General features: G+C 32.4%; 1 protein-coding gene across 2 annotated transcripts; it reads left to right on the top strand.

Annotated features, from left to right (window-relative positions):
• The first annotated feature begins 5,537 nt into the window (after nt 1-5,537).
• On the top strand, nt 5,538-8,331 carry LOC18109929 (S-adenosylmethionine synthase 1-like). Of its 2 annotated transcripts, none has more exons than XM_006388165.3 (2): nt 5,538-5,699; nt 6,811-8,331. In XM_006388165.3, the coding sequence occupies exon 2, from the start codon at nt 6,820-6,822 to the stop codon at nt 7,996-7,998; it is 1,179 nt and encodes a 392-aa protein (XP_006388227.2). In that variant the 5' UTR covers nt 5,538-5,699; nt 6,811-6,819; the 3' UTR covers nt 7,999-8,331. The 2 variants fall into 2 exon arrangements, with proteins under 2 accessions (XP_006388227.2, XP_024450458.1); XM_024594690.2 differs by having other exon boundaries at nt 5,611-5,683.
• The last annotated feature ends 3,857 nt before the right edge of the window (nt 8,332-12,188 follow it).

The following is a 12,188-nucleotide window of genomic DNA, read 5'->3' as shown; positions in this document are numbered from 1 at the left end:
ATCTAGTAACTTCGACCATCTGAAATAATATATTCCTGAACTTCATTTAATCTGAAAATTTACCAAAATATATTCTCATGTGTCTACTATTTTCCTATAAAATTTTAGCTTTTTCTTATGTACAGTTTGAGAGATATGTTAAATCTCACAAAATTGATAACAAATATTTTAAGGTCAAATTCAGACCTCACTTGGTTCGTATCATCTTTCCTTTCTTTAAAAAGATTTTACCTTAAATATGTATCATGAAAAAACATCTTCTAAGGTTAACAAATCAGTACCAACCAGAAGAATAACATCATCAAAACTAAAAAGAACCTTGTTAGTAAAGAAGGTCCCCTTAATATACATGCTTTCCTTTTCAACCATCTTCTTCTTCTTCTTCAATTTTAGTTCCTTCTCATCATATATTTGATTAGATGTCAAAGATACAAGAGTTATAGGTCTTCCATTAATCTCAAATGAATACCTATTTGTCAATCCATCATGCATAACTCTCTTATCATACTACTATGGTTTACCAAGCAACAAGTGACTAATTTGTATTGGCACAACATCACATAACACGTCATCACAATATTTACTAATAGAAAAGCAACCAAAAACCTACTTATTCACTTTCAATTCACCACTATAATTTATAAGGTATGTGATGTTTGATAGAGCACAAGTTCAACCTTTTCACCAATTTAATACTAGCTACATTGGTGCAACCACCACCATCTATAATTAAGTTACATATCTTATTATGAATATGACATCTCGTATGGAATATATTCTCGTTCTGACCTTCCAAATCATCCACCTTAACATGCATATTCAGTTCTCTCCTCACTATAAATGTCTCTCCCTTAACCGAATAATCAACTTGCCTCTCATAATTCTTCTTATGGTTTGTCACTAACTGATCCCACCACACAATGACATAGTCAACAAAAGCAATCATAACAAACTTGACTTTCTTGGGCTCCGAATAATTATGACAAAAAAAAAATACACTCCACCTTCTTCTTACATTCTAAATAAACTTTTGGATCGTTCTTCCCCTGAAAAGTTGGTATTTTCAGCTTAATTATACCAAAATCTCTACCTAACTCAACATTATGGCCCAACACCTATAATTACCCCTTTGGCCAAAATTATTACCATATATTTCCCCTATAAACTAATAATTCCGTTGTTGTCCAAAATGTTCCCCATGTCTCATGGACACATCTTCAAAACCAATATCACTTATGTTCGTATTATCAGCCACAAACGCATCCACATTAGTGTTAAATTTTCTTTGCTCAAGCCTAATTTGAACCCTACAATGATCATTAACATGTTGCCTCTCCAACCTATCTCCAAATTCATTGGCCATCTGATCCATATGTTGATTCATAATACGTAATTAAATTATAATTTCATTGTCTCCTCTCTATGGTGTCATGTTGTTACTTGCCTCCAAAATCTTTGAATCTGAAAATTGGTTAGTTAAAAAAAAATATATATTTCTTATCCATTTCCTCACATGTTTACACTTCCCTCGTGTTTAACTCAAATATGCTCGCCACGCCCTTTTCCTTGTTTCTCACCTTTCTTCAACTCTTGCGGAACTAAAATCAAAACCATATATATCAACCTTAATAGCATATACAAATATGTGTATATCACTCATGAATTATAAGAAAAATATGAAACAAGCAAAGATGAAACTACAATTATAATTTCACGAGTAATAAGCGAATTTGTACGAAAAATGGATGGTTTTGAAGACGCGAAAGAAAAAAAGATGAAAAGGTTATATAAAAAAATTTAAATGAAACCTAAATATATCAATTATGATGTTATTATACTGTCATAATTGAAAAATAATAACAACAAAACAAGTTTGAATTACTGACACAAATTAGACTCATTACGACAAGTTCCAATCTTGAATTTAGTTCCTATAGAAAACAAACTCCAAATGACATCAAGTTTTATATGGGATTCTATTAGAACCTTAAAACCAAGTGTATAAAATTTGAGAATATTATGAATTTATTTGACCTAAAATTCCCTTCTGATACGAATCTGATCTATTACGACAAGTTTTAATCCCTTCCTTGGTTACTATAGCAAATGATCTCTAAATAAGATCAGATTTTATATGGGGTGTGATTAGGACTCCTAGAACCAGTATATACAATTTGAGAATTTTTTGAATTCGTTTGGTCCAAATTCTCCCTTATTTATGTACTATGACAGATTCAACAAAAGTGACTTTTGGACGCTTTTTTTTACTCTTTATACTACTGATATATTCTAAGATAGCAACAAACTAAAATAACACCATTTTTTTAAGGAAACCTAGACGTAAACTATTAAGCTTTAGACACGAAATAATTGAAAACCAAATCAAAGACAACTAAAAAGAAAATAAAGGATATAATTTGATTTTTGGAGCCTAGATCTGACACCAACTAATACGAACCTCTTGATCACGTGGTTAAGCGACCCCTAACGAAGTAGATAGTAACCTAGAAGCTAAAAATCAGGTTTGATAGAACCCTGTACCTAAGAAACAAAGGTATTGGAAAAATACTTGGACCCATAGATACTTTATATCTAAGAATCCTAATTATGCAAATGACGCCATAAAGCCATTTAATCTTCGATAAGTTAGTGTATGATCTTTATCCCTGTAAAGAAAGTTTGTTTTGCCACAAACAAACAAAAGAAAAACTCACGTTTATTCTCCAAATCGCTGCTGAAATTTGTAGGTAAAAAAACATAATATAATCTCCTCTAACGAACCCAAATAGGCTCCTTTTGGGTTGCAAGCTAATGAGCCTAAACTAGTAATCAATTAACATAAGTCCAATAATGAAATAAATCCCTAAACAATATCTAATGAGCCAGAACAAACCCAAATTAAAAATAATTATCCAAAATTAATTAAATAAATAAAATAAGATAATAAAAAACAAATTCTTCATGCTAAAAGTCCTCCATGTAGCCCGAATCTCTATTTTTCGCACATTCTTGGCAGATTTTCAGTCTTGACTTTAAACACGTCGTTCCTTTTCTTTTAGATGAATTACTAGGCCTACCATATATGGTTAGAAATTTTGAGATGTCTAGTTTCCAGCCCAACTTGAATCGCAGAACAATTACACATGTAGCTCCAGATATGTCCTAAATAGTACACAAAGGTCTAGTCTGACAGATTTGACAAGATTTGTCTAGTAACTTTAACCTTCTGGAATAATATGTTCTCGAACTTCATTTAATCTGAAAATTTACTAAAATATATTTCCATGTCTTTAGTAGCTTCCTGTAAAATTTCAGCTCATTTTGATATATAGTTTGAAAGATATGTTCAATCTTGCAAAATTGGTCAGCAAGCATTTTAAAACCAAATTCTAACCTCACCTAGTTTGTATCAACTGTCTTTCCAAAGATTGTGTACATGTCAAGGCTAATTTAGATAAAGCAGTTATTACAAATTCAGGAAAGTGAATTCGGGAATTTCACAAATGCTCTACTTTATTGTACATGCTTTATTTGATTTAAAAAATTCATAGATGTTAAATAATCTAATTTTGTTAAAGCAAGATTTAGGAAGGGTTTCAAGTAATATATGTTTGATCTGATGTAGCTGATTCCTCCAAGACTAAAACTTATGGAGAATTATGTATTTCCTTGTTCATTTTTACAAAAAAAGAAGTAACAAGCTATGGTGATAGTCACAGTTTTCAATATGAATGAGAGAGGAAAGAAAAGAATAGGGTGATAACATATGTATTTAGTTAATTTTCACAAGACAAAAGGTCATGGAGAGCTATGTATTTCCTTGTTCATTTTGACAAAGAAGGATGTAACTAATGATGGTGGTAGTGACTGGGCTTTATAGAGGGAGACATAATTTTGAAATCCGACCCGGCCCGGAGTTGGAATGGGGTTGGGTTTAAAAAAAAATAGGGAAAGTCACAACCCGGTGTGACCTGGCTGACCTAGCCGGTTGACTTGAAAAAACCCGGTAAAAAATCTGGATGTAACTCGTTGATTATTTTTTTGTTTTTTTTTATCAAAACGATTTTGTTTTGATTTATAAAAAAAAATAGGGTTGACCCAGGTGACCCGGGCAAAACCCGTTATCTAGGCTTGGACCGGGTGGACCACCAGGTCGGGTTTCAAAACTCTGAAGAGAGGAGCTACTCATCGTTTTTTAGAAAGAGAGAGAGAGAGAGAGAGAGAGAGAGAGAGAGAGAGAAAGGAAAAACCAAGAAAATAGTGGTAGCTTTGTGAAGAATTTTTCTAAAGATACTTTCGATATTAAAAAACATCACTATAGCAAGCATATAATATTATAATTTTTTTTTTTGATTGAGTTGTAATATATAATGTGAAATTAATTTTAAAACCACGGATATTATAAAAAAAAAATTGGTATGTAAAGTATTCATGTATTAAAGAACATGAGCTTTTTAACAATTTTCTCAAATATAAATATTATATATATAATAAAAATTTAGATTAAATTTGACAATATTTATAGTTTATATATTGTCCATTGAATAACATGACTGAAAAAAAAAACTTAAATAAATTGATTAAAGTCAATTCAAATGGATATTTGAGTTTGAAAATTGCGGTACCAACTCCAGGTAAACCATTCACATCATTGTCAATTACCTAAATCCGAAGAGCCAAAAACTTTTTCCCAAGCCGCAGAAAGAGACCCAAGCCCATGACTCAAGCCACTGAGCCGGCTACCGATTGAGGTTGGTGAGTAACCAGCCATGCCGGTTATTTCAATCAACCAAATTATTATTAGTAATGGTAACTGCTTTGTTTTTTCGTCTTTTTATCTTTTTCTTCTTAAGTCATTATTGTTTTAAAAGTAAAATTTAAAAAAGAAATAATTACAAAAATCTTTCTAGTTTGATCTAAATTTTATTTTTCCACTATATTTTTATAAATTATACTTTACATCCCGAGTTAAATAAAAAATTCAAATAAAATATATTATTAAAAATACAAACTATTATTGAACGTATAAATTATGGGATGAAAGGTGTAATTTATAAAAATATATACAAAAAAATAAAATTTAAATCAAACTGTAAATTATTTTTCTAATTATCCTATTAAAAAATAAAAAAATAAAATAAAATAAAAATACATGAATATTAAATTAACTGGATCTATAATTACACTTTATTTTAAAGTTATTATAGGATTATTTACGTGGATTCTTAAAATATTTTCAAATTATATATTAACAAAATTAACCCATGAGCTAGAAAGTTAATATCAACCCTCGAAGACCATATTAAATTTGAAAAGAAAAATGTAATCGAACAAAAATAGCAATACATCTATATAGTTTTCCAAGAGTAACAAAGAAAAATTACTTCCAAAAACATTATTAAACACCCTTGAAAAATGAAATTATTCTCTCATTTTTATCCATCTCCCACCAACCCCAACCAATCCAAATTCTGACATCCAACGGCTATGTTTTGTCCCTCAAGCAATTGACAGAATCCACCGTAGATTTAAGAGAATCCCAAACCACCCCATCCGGTTACCAGTAGGTAGGTCTATAAATACTAAGTAACCAAAGCAGTTTTATTTCGTGATTCTTTGGGGTCTGATTAGAAACTCTCACACAGGCCGACAAACTCTTAAGCTTTCCTTTAGATCTGTACCGGTGACTCCTGTCCAAGGTATTTCCTGCCATTCTCCACTTTATAGTACTGTTTACTCTAAATCATATTGCATGCTCTCTTCATGGGTTTTTCTTTGCAGACTCTAGAAAAATGAATGTTTAAAGAGTGGTCTTTTAGTTTCTTGGTCTTAAGTTTTTTCGTAAACATGGTTCAAACAGTTACAGATCTGGGTACTTGTTGCGTTTATTCTGGAGTCTGGTCTGTGTCGGGTGTGACGTTGAAGATTTCGTTTTGACTGTTAGTGTGTGCAGAACATCATGTCTGAAAGGCATGTGTTTCGCTTACATTTTCATTAAAATACATCAGATCTGATTATTTTTATCAATTTGATAGTTTTTTAGTGATGAACTCTCTGAAAATATATCGACAGATTCCAAGAATGTTTTGTATTACTTGAAAGGACCATGTAGGGTTGCGATCATAATCGTATCAGAGTGCCTCTTGCTTAGATCTAGTGTTTATTCATTTCTATCGTATAATTACTAATAAATTATACCAAGAAAAATGTAACTTTGCGCTTCTGCAAGTAACTGAGGCACGTTTGGTGTCTCTACTTTTAATATAATCAATGGTAGAAAAAAAACTGTTATAAACTGTGCAAAACACCTTCAATTCATAATGGGGCTCACGATACTCTGGGAGCTCACTCTGTATGAGAAGCTAATATTTTTGTTTGCCGTTTTGGTACTTTCACCATATCATAGCATGTTAATACCTGAATTTTCACTATTGGGGGTTGTTTTATTGGGTATTTGATTCTTTTCCCGACTTTTTTTTTGACAAGTGATTCTATAGAAGTTTATCTCTTCCAGTGCTAAAGGAATCTAACTGTTCTTTGTTCTTTTTTAATTGCTCTCATTCAGGAGCATAAACTTTTGAGTTTCTTATCATTTCCTGTACTTTGATTCTGCCCGTTTATAACTTGTTTTAGAAAAGTTTGAAGAATCTTAATCAGTCATGAGAATATTTTCGGCACTATTCTTTTTACCATATTCTCACATGTTGATGGAATTTTGCTTGCCACACTAATTAAGCAAGCTTAGTTTGCACACAGTTGCCACATGTCATCATATTAAGAGATCTTTGTTGTGAATTTTGTGACATGCAGCTCAAGAAAATGGAAACCTTTCTATTCACCTCTGAGTCAGTGAATGAGGGCCACCCTGACAAACTATGTGACCAGATCTCTGATGCAGTGCTCGATGCCTGCCTTGAGCAGGACCCAGACAGCAAGGTTGCTTGCGAGACATGTACAAAGACAAACATGGTCATGGTCTTTGGAGAGATCACCACCAAGGGAAAGATAGACTATGAAAAGATTGTTCGTGACACATGCCGTAACATTGGATTTGTTTCTGACGACGTTGGTCTTGATGCTGACAAGTGCAAAGTATTGGTTAACATTGAGCAACAGAGCCCGGATATTGCCCAGGGTGTCCACGGTCACTTTACCAAGCGCCCAGAGGAGATTGGTGCTGGTGACCAGGGCCATATGTTTGGTTATGCCACTGATGAGACCCCCGAGTATATGCCTTTGAGCCATGTTCTTGCCACCAAGCTTGGTGCTCGCCTCACCGAGGTTAGGAAGAATGGAACCTGCCCTTGGTTAAGACCTGATGGCAAGACTCAAGTTACTGTTGAGTACTTCAATGACAATGGTGCAATGGTCCCTGTTCGTGTCCACACTGTTCTCATCTCTACTCAGCATGATGAGACTGTCACAAATGATGAAATTGCCGCTGATCTAAAGGAGTATGTCATCAAGCCTGTTATCCCGGAGAAGTACCTTGATGAGAAAACTATCTTTCACCTCAACCCATCTGGCCGTTTTGTTATTGGTGGTCCTCATGGTGATGCAGGTCTCACTGGACGCAAGATCATTATTGACACCTATGGTGGCTGGGGAGCCCATGGTGGTGGTGCTTTCTCAGGGAAGGACCCAACTAAGGTGGATAGGAGTGGTGCTTACATTGTTAGGCAAGCTGCCAAGAGCATCGTAGCAAATGGTCTTGCTCGTAGGTGCATTGTGCAAGTTTCCTATGCTATTGGTGTACCTGAGCCTTTGTCAGTCTTTGTGGACACCTATGGCACTGGAAAAATTCCTGACAAGGAGATCCTTAAGATTGTGAAGGAGAGCTTTGACTTTAGGCCTGGAATGATGACCATCAACCTGGATCTCAAGAGGGGGGGTAATAGGTTCTTGAAGACAGCTGCATACGGACATTTTGGAAGGGATGACCCAGACTTCACCTGGGAAGTTGTCAAGCCCCTCAAATGGGAGAAGCCTCAAGCTTAAGAGTGATTTATCCTATCCCTTTTGCGCAATGCTTATTTTATTGGTACTTATGAATAATTCGGTTTGTCTTGCTGCTGGTCTATAATCGTTAGCTATCCTCAATGGTCTAATCTCATGCATTAAGATACCCTATTCATTTTCATTTCTTTTTTTTTTTTCCTTTGGTTTTTCTTATCCTTCGCATTTTGTTCCCAGTGCTGGTGTGAAAATGTGTGAAATTTTGTTTGAATTGAGGGCACTGGAAGTAACAAATGCCTGTTAAGTTTGCATTAGAACAGCAGCAAAATGTAGTAATGTGTTCTTTGGACGAAACAAATTATTGCTCTCTCCCAAGACTGCATTGTAATTCGATTGCCATGGCTTTCCTCTCAGTTTCAAGCATGGTATAACATAGGATCGAGCATTTTCGTTCAGTTTAGTTTTCACTTAAAAAAACCAACTAAACTGTAATTTTATTTTATTTTAATTTAAAATCCCAAATTGAACCGAAATCATAAAACCTGAGATCCAATTTCTTAACCAGATCAATCTCGAGCCGAGTTTAATATCTATGGTTCTCACTATTAATATTTAGAAAATCATGATTAATGTGGTTTTCGAAGTCCTTGGACTCCATGCACTCGCAAAGATAGGCACCAACAAGCCCTGCCAACCAATTGAGATACAATCATAAAATTTTGTGCTTTAAGCTTAACACAAATGTTACCTGCGCAGATTCTTTAACCCCTGAGCGTATCCGAGTAGAGCCTGTTTCTACGTTGTCATTTTCAACAGGGAGAGAAAAAATAAATAAAAAAACTTTAAAATATAAACAAGAAGTACTCAAAGTCAAAGGAGGAATGCGTTGGCACCATTCGTTTCCGTTTCAGTCAGAATTATTAAACTACTAATAAATATGAAAACCCTTCTTGTCTCGAGCTCCATTATCGTCGTCACAGGGGATATGTACTGGTTCCAAAGGCTGCAAACAACATCATCAATCAATTGAATAGTACTATATCATCTCTCTCTCTCTCTCTCTCTCTCTACCTACGACAATTTCTTTTGTGTTTAATTAATATTAATTTAATTATATTAAATATTAAAGTTTTAAATTAAAAATCAGATTAATTAGATATAATTTAAGTTGTTAATTAAATATTATAATTAGGTTATTTTGTTAAGTAATCAATTATCTTAAGTTGTTGTTGACTGTGAATTAAAAAAATTATGAGTTTAAATAGTTAATGTTGATTTAGGTTAAATTATAAATTAGGTTAATTATATATATTTTAAGTTGGTAATTAGATTATTTTGTTAAATACTCAATATTTTTTTTATTATGAATTAACAAAATTATATGATATTGGTTTAGGTTAAATTATAAATTATATGAAACTACATATAAAATATATAATAATACTATATATGAATTTAATTAATAATTTTGTTATGACAGTGGAATTGAATCTCATAGTTTACCTGGCAACCACTCAATAACATCGCCACAAAACTAATCTGTTGCAGTAATTCTCGTAATGTGGCCGACCATGATTCTGACAGATCCAGAATGCCCCCGTCTTCTACATCATCTCATTCTGATAATTATTGTCTCCTACACCTGCACCAACTGTTTCATGTAAGATCAATGGAGTAGAAATGCCTGCCTCCTCCAACAGTACTGTGTTATCTCAGGTGTCGATAGGATGCTTGGATGACTCTTCCATAGAAGATTTGGGAAAATCCGAGTGGAAAACATTGATTTGTCTGCGATAAGCTTGATGAAAGTTGTGTCATTATTGACAAGAGCTTTCGCTATATATGAAGTCTCTCATATAAATTGTGGACTCGGATTATGCAAGAAGAAAATCCAAGTTGCTTTCTCTTCGAAAAAGAGGTTAACCAAGGAGTATGAGCTGCTAGCAATTTGGTTCGGGGATTTTGAAATCCATGGTATAATGCGGCACGAGTTGTCATTAATTTGGTACCGCCATTACCTTGGATCCCGATCCAGAGACTAATTGCAGACAAACCTTGAATGGGAGCTCCTGTAAACAAATTGTTAAAGACGTAGACGAACATGACTGGGCTAATTGGGCAGCCGGCCCCTTTGTACAGGTGAATATCAAGTTGAAGATAATGCCACGATTTGTGAATAAAGTAGAAGATGACTATATATCCAATCTCATCTACAGTTAGTTTCTATACTAATCAAGTTGCTATGAAATTGCAATATCTTTCGTAGTAAAAAAAAAAATTCAAAGAATAAAATTATTTTAACCATATTTCCAGTGAACTTGTTTCGATGAGATATTTATAGAATTAAAAGATTATTTGCTAATTAAATTCCATTATATGTTATTTTTACATAAAAAATAAAATAAAACTAAAATAAATGACATGAAAAATAAATTGTCTTCATATAAATACTTTTTTTACTAATAAAAAGTTAACACATGGAAGGAGATATTTAAAATATTTTGTCACATTATAAGATCCCATAAATAAAAATCAACTAATAAAATAATGTCAAGTGGTATAGAGGAAGGACTTAAGAGGCCTTACAAACTCTATAAATAGAGAGCCTCAACCTAGAAAGAAAAAAAGAATTCTTAGAGAAATAATTTTTTTCAAGACAAGTTCTTTAAGTAAAAAATCTCTCTTCAAAACTCTCAAGCCTCCTTCATCTATATTTGAAATTTACAATGAATAAAACTCTGTTATATCAAGCCTAAATGTACTATAATTCTTCAAAGTATCAAATTAATAAATCTTGTTTCGTAATACATGTTTAAGGCCCCGTTTCTTTGTTGTAAAGTAGTTTCTTTTTGGAAAGTGAATTCCGGAAAAGTTAATTATTTTTCAATGTTTGGTAGTGTAATGAAAAATAAGTTGGAAAACACTTTCTAGTGTTTAATTAGTTATGTCATGAAAAATGAGCTGGAAAATAACTTACTAATGTTTTATTTTTTTTCAAGTTTATTAAAATAATGAGGAACAAATCTTACAAATTAAAAGGTTGAATGGGAATGAAATTGAAAAAAAATAATAGAATTTCATAAATTATCTCAAATAAAATAAATAATAATCAAAATAATAGAGATCAAATATAAAAAATAAAAAAATTGAAAGATGAAGAAATTAAAATAATAATAATTAACATTTCATAAATTATTTCAAATAAAATAAGTAACAATCAAAAGAATGAGGACCAAATTTAATAGATAAAAAATTCAATTAAAAAATGATAAGGGAAAAACAAATAACAATTATAAAAATAAAGACCAAAATTAATATAAAAATTAAATTCTAAGGGATGAAATTGTAAAATAAAATTTCAAAACAAAATATATATAGCAATCGAAAGTTTGAGGACCAAAGTTGATATAATCAACAAATAATATGACATTTCTAAATTTTTCACAAGTTCTGGAAAATGTTTTCCTCTCAAAATAAAAGGAAAACACTTTCCTGAAAACCAAACTAAATTTTTCTTTGACTGTAAAGTGTTTTCCGTTGATCAACTTTTCTAATGACAAACAAACACAGAAAAGTTTAAAAAGTGGTTTCTTGAAAACTAGTTTCCGGAAAACAAATACAGCCTAAATTCATGTTCTTGTAACGTATAAATATATATGGCTTAATTTTACAAATAAATTAAGTTTTTATATATCAAATTCAAGAAAAATATCATAGAATTGCTATAATTTTTGTTTGTAAGATTATTTTAAATGAAAATCGTACTCTAGAGAAGTCTTACTAGTCCTCGAGCCACATTTATACCACTATCCATTCAAGAGCCCATCTAGTCCTTCACTTTTATCATGCACGCAACAACCATGAAACCCAATTCACACTATGTCCACACTCAATCTATTCAATATTATGTCATTAGCTAAAGCGGTTGGTCTCATGAAAGGGAAAACTTCTTAAAAAAGCGGGAAGAGAAAGACCTTTGTTAGCTGACTTGTCTCTGCAATTCCTATTTATCCAATGCAGAATTATATATTGGCTCCCGTAGAGTGTTTGTGTTGGCATTAACAAAGTGGAAAGGAACTTTATTTGGGGAAATACAGATTCTGGTCGTGGTATTCATTGGGTGAAATGGGACTCTGTTGCTTGGTGTGAGGGATTCAAGATCATTGACAAATATGGCATTACTTGGGAATCAAGCTTGGCATATTTTTAACAGTCCTCATAAATCTAGGGTT

The sequence above is a fragment of the Populus trichocarpa genome, chromosome 2, assembly GCF_000002775.5.
Source record: "Populus trichocarpa isolate Nisqually-1 chromosome 2, P.trichocarpa_v4.1, whole genome shotgun sequence".
Lineage (NCBI taxonomy): Eukaryota > Viridiplantae > Streptophyta > Magnoliopsida > Malpighiales > Salicaceae > Populus > Populus trichocarpa.
Note: the sequence above shows the minus strand (reverse complement) of the source record. Positions and strands in the feature narration are given on the sequence as shown.